At 33.3% G+C, this 16105-nt stretch overlaps 1 protein-coding gene across 4 annotated transcripts in view; it reads left to right on the forward strand.

Annotated features, from left to right (window-relative positions):
• LOC143228691 (uncharacterized) overlaps positions 1 to 16105 on the forward strand; it is a 19735-nt gene continuing 3630 nt past the window's right edge. Inside the window, exons 1-6 of one of the 4 annotated variants that reach the window (XM_076459957.1) lie at positions 1 to 386; positions 639 to 957; positions 2107 to 2289; positions 9655 to 9775; positions 10872 to 11123; positions 13887 to 13964. In XM_076459957.1, coding sequence (XP_076316072.1) covers positions 2168 to 2289; positions 9655 to 9775; positions 10872 to 11123; positions 13887 to 13964 — 573 coding nt within the window. In that variant the 5' untranslated portion in view covers positions 1 to 386; positions 639 to 957; positions 2107 to 2167. The other 3 variants (XM_076459958.1, XR_013015418.1, XM_076459956.1) reach the window with 3 other exon arrangements.

Consider the following 16105-nt stretch of genomic DNA (forward strand, 5'->3'; position numbering starts at 1 on the left):
GGCTGCAAGTAGCTCGGGGCGAATTATGACGGATTATAACTTAAAAATAGGGTTTCGAATACATAATTGTATAGTTTTGGGTTTAACAATTAACAAAATGCCAGAGTAAAACACACTTTCTCGTGGCTGTTGCTATGGCAACACGAAGTATCATAAAAGTTATGTTTAAATCGTGTCCATTCAGGCATAAGAGTTTATTGAGTTAAAAGTAGGCCTAATTTAAGTGCAAAAATTATATGTATTTTTAAAAGTAGAAACTTATGACTGGAATTATAGATTTATGCTTCGGCAATCAGTAATTACGCTTAATATTAGGAAATACTTATAAATTATATCACATGTTAAAAAACAACAGAATATTATCGCTTTAAATTTGGATAATTGGCGTTACTACTATTATGAGTAATAATTGAATTGTAATTCAACCATTATTTACATATATGCTGTTCGGATTTGCCCTGTTCTTACCAGAGTGAAGCCATATTGTTATTAATATGCGATTTAAGTAACATCTATAATGTGGCACGGATGCCACATATTTCTTTCTTTTAATTTTTAATAATAATGAATGTTATTGAATATTAAATTATTTAAATAATAATACGTATTTTATATTTAAATTTTATGTTATAAAACAGACATGTATTGTTATGGAAACAACAATCCTTGGAAATTTTCCAAAAGCTTAGATGTCTCATCCTGGAAGTTCAAAGATATGGAACGTTCAGAAAGCTCCTCATTTCGACCTTTGAGTAATACTAACAGTGAATTATCAGAAAATACAAAAACAAGTAATGTCAAGAAGAGTGTTATTCCTGAAGATAAATTTAACAAATACAGTAAAAGAATGCCAAAGCATCAAGATCAAGACAAAAGACTGAAAGATTTTGATGAACTAATGTTGAAATATCAAAACAAATACTTTGTGAAAGTTTACAAGCACAATTGGACCCATCTGTAGGTAGAAGTTAGATTTTTTCAACGTCTTTAAAATAATGAGTAGTTATACATGTTTTAAGCTATACTTAACACTAATTAGTGAATCTATTAAGAAGCCTTGTTTTATATAGATATGTACTGCTTACAAGGGTTTTTCTAGTTGTAATATTCCATGTAATAAGATTTGTTTAAACAATAACAGCCATTTTAACTAAATATTATCTATTAATTTAGTAGCATTGAGTATAAAGTAAGGTGGTGGACAGACAAACCCTATGTTTTAAGAACTAGTAAGAATTTTCAATACAAATTAAGGTCCTAATTGCTAATTTGGTCAATATTTGTTTTTATTACTAATGGAGCAACAATTTCTAAATATTTCATAAGAAATCTGAATGATAACCCATACCTGTGACAGTTAAGTGTAGACATATCTAGTTAATAGAAGATTGATACACAAACATATTTATTTATGATCATATCTGTCACTATTATTGAACATTTTGATACACGTACAAATAATAAATTTAACAGACACTTTGGGCAGATTTCATAATTTGTGTTGGTTTTAGACTGCATGTGAAATGTATTCTTTAAAAATCTGATGTGGTTCTAACACTGGTTAGATGTATTTTATAACAACATGTATTATGGTTAAATTCTTTACTCAAACAGTTTTTAGACATTGTTATGATACACTATAGCTATGGTGTGTTATTTGTGGTCGCTGTGTCACCGTTTGCATGGAACAACTTTTAAGTTTTCAATTCCATCGTAAGTTTGCCAATTATTGTAGTAAATCACACCTGAAGAAGTTATAAAAACAAACCACTGAGCAAATAAAAACTTTGTTATATATATAAATATATATATCTACAGAGTGGCCCGTAAGCCCCTACCCATCCACATATCTTATGTATCCAGTGTATCTGTGTGCTGTCCCTCATTCTCGCTGCATAATATTATGCGACATCATGTTCTGTGAGACATTTTCCTCAACATAGCAGGGGTTATTGTTCCAAATGCCGTGGTAACAGCTGCCTTCAACTCATTAGTATTATAACGTTGTTTATAATAACATATGGATGGGTAGGAACTTACAGGCCACCCTGTATTATGCTATTTACAGAATCAAACTGACAACAGTTTGGTTTTTGTTTGTATTAGATACTTCATTTTGTGAAAGATATTCTCCAATTGGAACTTCCAGAAACAGATGATCACGTGAATGCCAGAGATGAAAGTGGAACAAAAAATTCTGTCAGTGACGAAGAATCCAGTCGGTACATTTTCCAACCTCTTGTCAGACTTAAGTTTAGTATGGTTATCAAGTGACTGGTCTATAGCATGGTGAACATCAAGAAGCTATTTTGAAACTTCTAGCTTGTAAAGATGTTAATGGATAATGTATATAGTAACTACACTATTCATAATGTATGGACAACAAGGGACAATTTGTCCTAAGTAACCATATTATTCATAATGTATGGACAACAAGGAACAATTTGTCCCTTTATAGTTGTCTCTGCACATTTACCTTTGATAAAAGTCAAAATTTAAATGTCATTTTCCTTAAAGTTCTGGTCTCCCATTATTTCTGATCACAAGTCATTTAACATGTCAATTTCCTTATTAGAAAAATAAAATCTTAAACAGAACATAGTCTGTATTTTCCAAACCTTGAATTTTTATCTTGTTACATTCAGAATATTGCACATAAAGCTGTGGACCTTTATCTTATTGTTTTACCATTGTAAACTTCTATGAGATTACATTTTAACCTATTGTATCTCAGAACGGCTGGTATGGGTATTAACACTTTTATTGATAAGCAGAGAACAACATTTCGATCTTCCTAAGGTTAACTTGAAGATGACCTAGGAAGGCCAAAATGTTGTTCTCTGCTTATCAGTAAAAGTGTTAATACCAATACCAGCCGTTCTGAGATACATTTGTATTTCAAGTGGGTTTCTCGTCATCAAGAATGTTTACTCTATTGTTCTGAAGAGTACATACGTTAACAAAGGTTAAACCTATCACTATATGTTAATCTCTCCATCTCCAGAATCATCTTAATAGTTTTTCACTGAACTCACCAATAATTCGATATCTGTTCTTAAATAAGTGGACAGAACTAAACTATGCACAGTATTCTAAGTGAGGCCTAATAGAGAGAGAATTATTTCTTTTAACTTTAAATCATAATATCTGTAAATACACCTTAAATTTCTATTGGATTTGATACTAGTGACAGAGTATTACTCTGATTAATTTAGTAACTAACTTATCCAATGCTGTGTGGAAATACTGTTGTTCAGTCATACTATTGAGTTGGTTGCTGTCTATACTAATATGTAGTTCAATTTATGGTAATTGAAACATAGTATCTTGCACTTACTCTAATTAAAGATTATTTCAATATTTGTTCAACTGTCAAACCAAGTTTTACTCTATTACCTCAACCTTTTCAGTACAGCCAGAAATACCCAAGAATTTCAATTGGCAGACTGCTGATTTACCAATTTTGCCTCAATCCATATCATTCGTGTGAATACAAACAACCTAAAGTTCACCTGACAAACTTTCAATCATAACAAGTTACAAACAGACTTGGACGAATTTGAACAGTCTTCATGAAGGAATGTTATTTTTTGAAATATCAGACCAGATTATTTACTAGAGACAAAGTCTTGAACAAAGGAAAACCGGATAGCTTTATGTGTGAGGAGTGAGTTACATCCTGTTGAGTTGGGGCATATTGGAGACAATAGCAGTGAGACTGATTCAGTTTGGTGACAAAACCTGCTTGAAATAAAATGTATCTCAGAACGGCTGGTAGGGTATTAACACTTTTATTTATAAGCAAAGAACAATGTTTCCATCATCTTCAGGTGAACAAGCCATTCTGAGATACATCAGTCAGTTTGGGTTAGTGTCAGTGAATATAAAGGGAAAAGTTGTAATTTGGATTTCTTATAGACTACCAGTTTAGAAAATAGAAGATAATGAGAAACTGTATAATTAGATCAGGATGGTAGCTGTAAAATGTGTTATTATGGGATATTTTAATATGTGGGGTATTCATTGGGAACATTTGAGTCTGGCAGTGAGGGGCATAGATTTTGGAAATTAAGTGTTTTTTTTTTAATTTCTTGCAAAGCCACATGAGGGCTGTATGCACTAGCTGTCCCTAATTTAGCAATGAGAGACTAAGGGGCAGGCAGCTAGTCATCACCACCCATCAGTAGTTGTGAAGGTTTTGGAGAATGTGATTAAAAGATATATTGTAGAGTCACTTGAAGCAGTTTGATGTAGTGTCAAAGATCCAGCATGAGTTCACTAAGGGAAAGTCTTGTTTAATATATCTTCTGACATTCTTTAAGAATGTTACTACAGGAGTTAGCAAAGGAAACACTGTGCGTTTGTGTTACATTGATTTTCAGAAAGTGTTCGATAAGATGCCTCACAAGAGATAAATCTGTGCATGTTAGGGAAATGTTAAATTGGATATAAAATTTGTTGGAAAGTAAAAAGCAGAGATTAGTAATAAATGGATCACAGTTACAAGTGGCGTGTCTCAGGGCTCTGTGCTGACTTCTTTACTGGGTCATAGTTACAAGTGGAGTGTCTCAGGGCTCTGTGCTGGCTTCTCTACTGGATCATAGTTACAAGTGGTGTGTCTCAGGGCTCTGTGCTGACTTCTCTACTGGATCATAGTTACAAGTGGTGTGTCTCAAGGCTCTCTGCTGGCTTCTCTACTGGATCATAGTTACAAGTTGTGTGTCTCAGGGCTCTGTGCTGGCTTCTTCATTGGATCATAGTTACAAGTGGTGTGTCTCGGGGCTCTGTGCTGACTTCTCTACTGGATCATAGTTACAAGTGGAATGTCTCAGGGCTCTGTGCTGACTTCTCTACTGGATCATAGTTACAAGTGGTGTGTCTCAGGGCTCTGTGCTGACTTCTCTACTGGATCATAGTTACAAGTGGTGTGTCTCAGGGCTCTGTGCTGACTTCTCTACTGGATCATAGTTACAAGTGGTGTGTCTCAGGGCTCTGTGCTGACTTCTCTACTGTATCATAGTTACAAGTTGTGTGTCTCAGGGCTCTGTGCTGACTTCTCTACTGGATCATAGTTACAAGTGGTGTATCTCAGGGCTCTGTGCTGACTTCTTTATTGGATCATAGTTACAAGTGGTGTGTCTCAGGGCTCTGTGCTGACTTCTCTAATGGATCATAGTTACAAGTGGTGTATCTCAGGGCTCTGTGCTGACTTCTTTATTGGATCATAGTTACAAGTGGTGTGTCTCAGGGCTTTGTGCTGACTTCTCTACTGGATCATAGTTACAAGTTGTGTGTCTCAGGGCTCTGTACTGACTTCTTTACTGGATCATAGTTACAAGTTGTGTGTCTCAGGGCTCTGTGCTGACTTCTCTACTGGATCATAGTTACAAGTGGTGTGTCTCAGGGCTCTCTGCTGGCTTCTCTACTGGATCATAGTTACAAGTGGAGTGTCTCAGGGCTCTGTGCTGGCTTCTTCATTGGATCATAGTTACAAGTGGTGTGTCTCGGGGCTCTGTGCTGACTTCTCTACTGGATCATAGTTACAAGTGGTGTGTCTCAGGGCTTTGTGCTGACTTCTCTACTGGATCATAGTTACAAGTTGTGTGTCTCAGGGCTCTGTACTGACTTCTTTACTGGATCATAGTTACAAGTTGTGTGTCTCAGGGCTCTGTGCTGACTTCTCTACTGGATCATAGTTACAAGTGGTGTGTCTCAGGGCTCTCTGCTGGCTTCTCTACTGGATCATAGTTACAAGTTGTGTGTCTCAGGGCTCTGTGCTGGCTTCTTCATTGGATCATAGTTACAAGTGGTGTGTCTCGGGGCTCTGTGCTGACTTCTCTACTGGATCATAGTTACAAGTGGTGTGTCTCAGGGCTCTGTGCTGACTTCTCTAATGGATCATAGTTACAAGTGGTGTGTCTCAGGGCTCTGTGCTGACTTCTCTACTGGATCATAGTTACAAGTGGTGTGTCTCAGGGCTCTGTGCTGACTTCTCTACTGGATCATAGTTACAAGTGGTGTGTCTCAGGGCTCTGTGCTGACTTCTCTACTGTATCATAGTTACAAGTTGTGTGTCTCAGGGCTCTGTGCTGACTTCTTTATTGGATCATAGTTACAAGTTGTGTGTCTCAGGGCTCTGTGCTGGCTTCTCTACTGTTTGTGATTTATATTTGATGCATTAGGCCAATATGTGCACATCATGTTAAACTATCCACAATTCAAATAATTATTATAGTTGAATTGGGTATACTTTAAATTCTGTGGTTGTGTCTTGGTATTGTTACTCAGATTATTAAAACAGTGTATTATAGCTAGCAATAAGCCTAATAGGGTTTGGGGAATCATGTAGAAATATTGAGTAGAAAACAGGGGATATTATTTGTTTCACTGTATAGATTATTTGTAAGACCTCATTTAGGTGTACAGGTTTGAGCTCTATTCCTTAAGTAGGACATTGAAGAAGGTTCATAGAAAACCCACTAGAACTATACCTAGGATGGTGAGATTGTCCATTGAGGCGAGACTACAATCTCTGAACTAGTTTTCTCACAAGAAGAGAAGGACCACACAAGACATAGTTACAGGGTTTAATATTATTAAGGATATTTATGGTCCATCAAACTTTTTACTGTTTAGCAGTAAAAACAATAGGACAAAGGGGCATAAATTCAAATTTTGGCAATGTTGGAGTTGTCTGTAATTTAGACAGTATTACTTTTCAACAGAGTGGTTGGATTTTAGTATGGACTTCCTTCATGGTGGTAGAAATAGTAAATTTAACAGAGTTAAAAAAAAATTGGATAAAAACAGTTGTAGTAACGGATGTTACAGTTGGGAGTTGGAAAGGACATCCGATTTATCTTTGTAAAATTTTATGAAATTCATCAAATATGCTTCAATTATGGAGTATTTTTCATCAATATAATGTAGGTTAATATCAAGTATATTGAGTCCATGTAATTATGATTCAATATTCTTATTATGTAATAGTTCTTTTGTTAGTAGCACATACTTTAGAAATGTAGTTTTAGTGGTACGTACTTTAATCATGTATTTTTAGTAGTACGTACTTTAATCATGTATTTTTAGTAGTACGTACTTTAATCACGTATTTTTAGTAGTACGTACTTTAATCACGTGTTTTTAGTAGTACGTACTTTAATCACGTGTTTTTAGTAGTACGTACTTTAATCACGTATTTTTAGTAGTACGTACTTTAATCACGTATTTTTAGTAGTACGTACTTTAATCACGTATTTTTAGTAGTACGTACTTAATCACGTATTTTTAGTAGTACGTACTTAATCACGTATTTTTAGTAGTACGTACTTTAATCACGTGTTTTTAGTAGTACGTACTTTAATCACGTGTTTTTAGTAGTACGTACTTTAGTCGTATATTTTTAGTAGTACGTACTTTAATCATGTGTTTTTTAGTAGTAACGTACTTTAGTCGTAGTATTTTAGTAGTAACGTTACTTTAATCATGTGTTTTTAGTAGTACGTACTTTAATCATGTGTTTTTAGTAGTATGTACTCTAGTCATGTATTTTTAGTAGTACATACTTTAATCATGTATTTTTAGTAGTACATACTTTAGTCATGTGTTTTTAGTAGTATGTACTTTAGTCATGTATTTTTAGTATTATGTACTTTAATCATGTATTTTTAGTAGTACATACTTTAATCATATATTTTTAGTAGTACATACTTTAATCATGTATTTTTAGTAGTATGTACTTTGATCATGTATTTTTAGTAGTACGTACTTTGATCATGTATTTTTAGTAGTACGTACTTTAGTCGTGTGTTTTTAGTAGTACATACTTTAATCATGTGTTTTTAGTAGTACGTACTTTAGTCGTGTATTTTTAGTAGTACGTACTTTAGTCGTGTATTTTTAGTAGTACGTACTTTAATCATGTGTTTTTAGTAGTACATACTAAAACACATGATTAAAGTAGTAACGATACTTTAGTCATGTATTTTAGTAGTACTACTTTAATCCTGTATTTTTAGTAGTATGTACTTTAATCCTGTATTTTTAGTAGTATGTACTTTAATCCTGTATTTTTAGTAGTACATACTTTAATCATGTATTTTTAGTAGTACGTACTTTAGTCGTGTGTTTTTAGTAGTACATACTTTAATCATGTGTTTTTAGTAGTACGTACTTTAGTCGTGTATTTTTAGTAGTACGTACTTTAATCATGTGTTTTTAGTAGTACATACTAAAAACACATGATTAAAGTAGTAATGCACTTTAGTCATGTATTTTAGTAGTACTACTTTAATCCTGTATTTTTTAGTAGTATGTACTTTAATCCTGTATTTTTAGTAGTACATACTTTAATCATGTATTTTAGTAGTACATACTTTAATCATGTATTTTTAGTAGTACGTACTTTAGTCGTGTGTTTTTAGTAGTACATACTTTAATCATGTGTTTTTAGTAGTACGTACTTTAGTCGTGTATTTTTAGTAGTACGTACTTTAATCATGTGTTTTTAGTAGTACATACTAAAAACACATGATTAAAGTAGTACGTACTTTAGTCATGTATTTTTAGTAGTACTACTTTAATCCTGTATTTTTAGTAGTATGTACTTTAATCCTGTATTTTTAGTAGTATGTACTTTAATCCTGTATTTTTAGTAGTACATACTTTAATCATGTATTTTTAGTAGTACGTACTTTAGTCGTGTGTTTTTAGTAGTACATACTTTAATCATGTGTTTTTAGTAGTACGCACTTTTAGTCGTGTATTTTTAGTAGTAACGTGACTTTAATCATGTGTTTTTAGTAGTACATACTAAAACACATGATTAAAGTAGTATGCACTTTAGTCATGTATTTTTAGTAGTACTACTTTAATCCTGTATTTTTTAGTAGTATGTACTTTAATCCTGTATTTTTAGTAGTACATACTTTAATCATGTATTTTTAGTAGTACATACTTTAATCATGTATTTTTAGTAGTACATACTTTAGTCGTGTGTTTTTAGTAGTACATACTTTAATCATGTGTTTTTAGTAGTACGTACTTTAGTCGTGTATTTTTAGTAGTACGTACTTTAATCATGTGTTTTTAGTAGTACATACTAAAAACACATGATTAAAGTAGTACGTACTTTAGTCATGTATTTTTAGTAGTACTACTTTAATCCTGTATTTTTAGTAGTATGTACTTTAATCCTGTATTTTTAGTAGTACATACTTTAATCATGTATTTTTAGTAGTACATACTTTAATCATGTGTTTTTAGTAGTACATACTTTAATCATGTATTTTTTATAGTATTGGTAAATTATAATTGAACTTAGAAGAGAACAAAGTTAGAAATTAAAACGTTTGAAGAAGAGAGTGAATATATATTACAACACTAAATATATATTACAACACTAAATATATATTACAACACTAAATATATTACAACACTAAATATATATTACAACACTGAATATATATTACAACACTAAATATATTACAACACTAAATATATATTACAACACTGAGAAAACACAATATTTCCAGTACACAATACACTTATATATTCAAATAGTGGAATCAGTTTATGTCACACCCTCTTGGGTTATGGTCTTACTGTTGTATTAGAAACTTTTGTAATTTAACTTGATACATGATTCATTTTCAGGATAAGGAGTTTAGGTTCTGTCACCACGAAAAGCCCCTACAAGTCCCTTCTTAAAACATTACAGTATACTAAAGATGAAGATACATATCTCCATGAGCAGACAGAGATGTCAAAAGAATTAGTAAGTCATCAGATAAACAAGCTTTGTACATATAGATCTCTTACAAAACACAATTTATAATTATTGAAATTTAAAGTACATTTGTTTAATGCATGATACCTGAATTCATGTTTTACCCTGTGCAGTATTTTCTTATTAATGTAAACCTAAATGTGTGTATATGTTTATTATGAAACACCTTGGTTCTAAATGTGTGTGTATGTTTATAATGAAACACCTTGGTTCTAAATGTGTGTGTATGTTTATTATGAAACACCTTGGTTCTAAATGTGTGTATATGTTTATTATGAAACACCTTGGTTCTAAATGTGTGTGTATGTTTATTATGAAACACCTTGGTTCTAAATGTGTGTGTATGTTTATTATGAAACACCTTGGTTCTAAATGTGTATACATGTTTATAATGAAACACCTTGGTTCTAAATGTGTGTGTATGTTTATTATGAAACACCTTGGTTCTAAATGTGTGTGTATGTTTATTATGAAACACCTTGGTTCTAAATGTGTGTATATGTTTATTATGAAACACCTTGGTTCTAAATGGGTGTATATGTTTATTATGAAACACCTTGGTTCTAAATGTGTGTGTATGTTTATTATGAAACACCTTGGTTCTAAATGTGTGTATATGTTTATTATGAAACACTTTGGTTCTAAATGTGTGTATATGTTTATAATGTAACACCTTGGTTCTAAATGTGTGTACATGTTTATTATGAAACACCTTGGTTCTAAATGTGTGTATATGTTTATTATGAAACACCTTGGTTCTAAATGTGTGTGTATGTTTATTATGAAACACCTTGGTTCTAAATGTGTGTACATGTTTATAATGAAACACCTTGGTTCTAAATGTGTGTATGTGTTTATTATGAAACACCTTGGTTCTACTTCTATATTAAAAGTATTTATTCTAATAGAATTACTGACATCTTCATTTATAAATCATTCTTTAAAGGTTTTTGAGACTGAAATGTTTGGTTTTCCAGTTCAAAAACCAATATAAATTAATTTGGGTGTTTCATTTCTGAGGTTGAATATTTATATTTCACTAAGCCTTACTTGTGTCTTGTTTCATAATAATATTAATCTTCAGGAAAATCACATTGAAAATGTCACCAAAGGATTCTGTGACTGGGCAACAAAACTTAGTCAAAGTACAAATAACACACAGCCCTTAACAAGCACGGAGCTTCGTAAAATGTTTATTTCAGGAGATGACCAACTGACTCCAGACATGTTCATACCTATTTCAATACAAGATCTTACCGTAATCCCACGGGAAATACGACATCTACAGCAATATCCATCAAAAGGAGAAAAGTTAGAGAAACTTCTGAAGAAATATGTAAGTATTACATTGAATGGTTCTGTTCATACTGAAATGGTGTTTTATGATTTATAAAAATAAAGTAATAGTAAAACAATAAAACTTGTATAAACAGTACTAATGTATTAGCTACTACACTGTCAAACCCTTACGTCAATCTTCATTAGAAAATGAGTTCCATGTTAAGTTTACGTTAATTATGGATTGTAGTGATACTTGTCCTTTACAAAAAGAAAGGAAGACAAACTACAACAACATACCATGGTATGACCAGGTCAAACTACAACAACATATCATGGATCTTGGTATCACCAGGTCAAACTACAACAACATACCATGGATCTTGGTATCACGAGGTCAAACTACAACAACATACCATGGATCTTGGTATCACCAGGTCAAACTACAACAACATACCATGGATCTTGGTATCACCAGGTCAAACTACAACAACATACCATGGATCTTGGTATCACGAGGTCAAACTACAACAACATACCATGGATCTTGGTATCACCAGGTCAAACTACAACAACATACCATGGATCTTGGTATCACCAGGTCAAACTACAACAACATACCATGGATCTTGGTATCACCAGGTCAAACTACAACAACATACCATGGATCTTGGTATCACCAGGTCAAACTACAACAACATACCATGGATCTTGGTATCACCAGGTCAAACTACAAAAACATATCATGGATCTTGGTATTACCAGGTCAAACTACAACAACATACCATGGATCTTGGTATCACCAGGTCAAACTACAACAACATACCATGGATCTTGGTATCACCAGGTCAAACTACAACAACATACCATGGACCTTGGTATCACCAGGTCAAACTACAACAACATACCATGGATCTTGGTATCACCAGGTCAAACTACAACAACATACCATGTATCTTGGTATCACCGGGTCAAACTGCAACAACATACCATGGATCTTGGTATCACCAGACAAGACATCTAAAATAAATGAATGGATCAGAAAGGAAATTGAGTAAATGACCTCTCACTGATATTAAAGAACAAAGAAGGAATTGGGCAGGTCATGTGGCACAGAAACAGACATCAAGTGAGAAACTGGCAAACAAGAGAAAGTGGACAAATACCAAAAACAGTGTAGAGATGAGGATCAGAAAGTTATACAACTCCAATGACAAAAGTAGTGTAATTGTGCCCCATTGGATTGAAGTTCATTAATCAAGACACTCTTAGATTCTGATTTCTGGGATGATATAGTTTGTATTTAACAATTAGAGATAAATCTTTGCAAATTCAATATGTAATAGATTTTGACCTTTCATAAAGTTAACGTGAAACCTTTATGTGCCAGAGTTGTCTTACTAATATTAACACTTTATTGTTTTATAATGTGTGTGTCAGTTGTTCCTGTTAAGGTGAAAGTTAAAATATTTCTTACAAACCAAACTGTCAGTAAATTTTCATGTTTTCATTTAATATACTTTTATAGCATTCTGATTAACTTGTCATAATTATTCTTATTGTTTCCTAATAATACAGTATCATAAATCACACATTAAAAATATATATTTGTCTTTATATTTGAGGCACTATTTTCAAGAAAGGTTGTATTTTATTTTGAAAATTCTTTGTTTTATATTAACATAAACCTCATTAGTGAACATCAGTTTAACATGTATAATTTTTAACTTTAGGAAAATAAAAAAGCAACTGGTAAGAACCAGAGAATTGTTTGGTATTTAAAACCAACTTTGTGGTTTCAAAATTCCCAAATTATGGATGAAAAGACACTTTGACTAACAAAAAGAAAACTCAACAACTTCAATGGGCTTGGTAGGTTATTACAGTTACTTGTTAAGTTGTAACAGTTACTCATTGTTCTAAGTTGTAACAGTTACTCGTTGTTCTAAGTTGTAACAGTTACTCGTTGTTCTAAGTTGTAACAGTTACCCGTTGTTCTAAGTTGTAACAGTTACCCGTTGTTCTAAGTTGTAACAGTTACCCGTTGTTCTAAGTTGTAACAGTTACTCGTTGTTCTAAGTTGTAACAGTTACCGTTGTTCTAAGTTGTAACAGTTACCGTTGTTCTAAGTTGTAACAGTTACCGTTGTTCTAAGTTGTAACAGTTACTTCGTTGTTCTAAGTTGTAACAGTTACTCGTTGTTCTAAGTTGTAACAGTTACTCGTTGTTCTAAGTTGTAACAGTTACTCGTTGTTCTAAGTTGTAACAGTTACTCGTTGTTTAAAGCTGTAACAGTTACCCGTTGTTCTAAGTTGTAACAGTTACTCGTTGTTCTAAGTTGTAACAGTTACTCGTTGTTCTAAGTTGTAACAGTTACCCGTTGTTTAAAGCTGTAACAGTTACCCGTTGTTTAAAGCTGTAACAGTTACCCGTTGTTTAAAGCTGTAACAGTTACCTACTGTTTTAAGTTGTAACAGTTACCTGTTGTTTAAAGGTATTACAGTTACCTACTGTTTTAAGTTGTAACAGTTACCCATTGTTTTAAGTTGTAACAGTTACCCATTGTTTTAAGGTATTACAGTTACCTGTTGTTTTAATCTATTACAGTTACCTACTGTTTTAAGGCACTATATTCTTCTGTTTATGTTGTTACATGTTGTACTTTAGAAGAATGTTATACCACTTTAAAACTGTAATTTCACATTTCTGCTACAGTGAGTTTTGTTTAACTGAGTATCAGTTATGAAACGACTTGTTTTTTTTATAGTATAACTGATTTTTCAGTATTTCAGGTAATTAATTAATTACAATTATATTTCAGGACCCTGAGTTAAAGTCGATGCACATTTCTCAAGCATATCGCCAATTTGTGAAAGACAATAAATTAACGTTACCAAAGGTCAGCAAGTGTTTCCTCTTTAATGTAGACATCTAACAGTTAAGTGTGTGTGTATGTCTCAAATCATTAGTCACTTGACCCAGCAGGTACTAGTTTAAGCTGTATAAAACAGGAAACCCATCAGACATTTCCTGAAGCCCACTTGTAGTCAGGTAAGATTAATTATCTGTCATGAAAGGTTAAAATATGTTACAAGAATAAGAAACCTTCCTTGCCACATTGTGCTACGTTATTGTGCCTGAGATACTTCAGTAGAAATGCCATATTTTCTAGTAAGTACATATAAGAGTTGATTTAAGTAACACCTTGTGTTCAATTTTTTAAGCCCCAATCATGTCTTACATGAATGGGGTGGGTCCATTAGACCAAAAGCACACTGGAGAACTGATGTTATCACACGTGTGTTAGTAAATACACATATGTTGTACATAAAAAAATCAGAACTTAACAAAATTGTTGTTTTTTTGTTAAAGTTATTGACTCTGGCTAGTCTCAGTGCAAGGTGACATTCATGTTAAGAAAAAATATCTTGTTCACTCTTTACTGGCATAACCTCCAGAACTAACTGAATGAACATGTTCTGATGTACTTCAAGTCACACTTGAGTAGCAATGTGAATAAAGAGAGATTAATCAAACTGGTGCTGCTTTATGTCCACCTCATTTCACTCTTAGTTGTAGATTAATCAAACTGGTGCTGCTTTATGTCCACCGTCATTTCTCTCTCAATTGTAGATTAATCAAACTGGTGCTGCTTTATGTCCACCGTCATTTCGCTCTTAGTTGAAGATTAATCAAACTGGTGCTGCTTTATGTCCACCGTCATTTCACTCTAAGTTGTAGATTAATCAAACTGGTATTGCTTTATGTCCACCCTCATTTCTCTCTAGTTGTAGATTAATCAAACTGGTACTGCTTTATGTCCACCCTCATTTCTCTCTTAGTTGTAGATTAATCAAATCGGTACTGCTTTATGTCCACCCTCATTTCTCTCTTAGTTGTAGATTAATCAAATCGGTACTGCTTTATGTCCACCCTCATTTCTCTCTTAGTTGTAGATTAATCAAACTGGTGCTGCTTTATGTCCACCGTCATTTCTCTCTCAATTGTAGATTAATCAAACTGGTGCTGCTTTATGTCCACCGTCATTTCACTCTAAGTTGTAGATTAATCAAACTGGTATTGCTTTATGTCCACCCTCATTTCTCTCTTAGTTGCAGATTAATCAAACTGGTATTGCTTTATGTCCACCCTCATTTCTCTCTTAGTTGTAGATTAATCAAATCGGTACTGCTTTATGTCCACCCTCATTTCTCTTAGTTGTAGATTAATCAAATCGGTACTGCTTTATGTCCACCCTCATTTCTCTCTTAGTTGTAGATTAATCAAACTGGTACTGCTTTATGTCCACCCTCATTTCTCTCTTAGTTGTAGATTAATCACACTGGTGCTGCTTTATGTCCACCCTCATTTCGCTCTTAGTTGAAGATTAATCAAACTGGTGCTGCTTTATGTCCACCCTCATTTCACTCTTAGTTGTAGATTAATCAAACTGGTGCTGCTTTATGTCCACCCTCATTTCGCTCTTAGTTGTAGATTAATCAAACTGGTGCTGCTTTATGTCCACCCTCATTTCTCTCTTAGTTGTAGATTAATCAAACTGGTTTTGCTTTATGTCCACCCTCATTTCTCTCTTAGTTGTAGATTAATCAAATCGGTACTGCTTTATGTCCACCCTCATTTCTCTCTTAGTTGTAGATTAATCAAATCGGTACTGCTTTATGTCCACCCTCATTTCTCTCTTAGTTGTAGATTAATCAAATCGGTACTGCTTTATGTCCACCCTCATTTCACTCTTAGTTGTAGATTAATCAAACTGGTGCTGCTTTATGTCCACCCTCATTTCTCTCTTAGTTGTAGATTAATCAAACTGGTACTGCTTTATGTCCACCCTCATTTTTCTCTTAGTTATAGATTAATCAAACTGGTGCTGCTTTATGTCCACCCTCATTTCACTCTTAGTTGTAGATTAATCAAACTGGTGCTGCTTTATGTCCACCCTCATTTCACTCTTAGTTGTAGATTAATCAAACTGGTGCTGCTTTATGTCCACCCTCATTTCACTCTTAGTTGTAGATTAAT

The sequence above is a fragment of the Tachypleus tridentatus genome, chromosome 10, assembly GCF_004210375.1.
Source record: "Tachypleus tridentatus isolate NWPU-2018 chromosome 10, ASM421037v1, whole genome shotgun sequence".
Classification (NCBI taxonomy): Eukaryota; Metazoa; Arthropoda; class Merostomata; order Xiphosura; family Limulidae; genus Tachypleus; species Tachypleus tridentatus.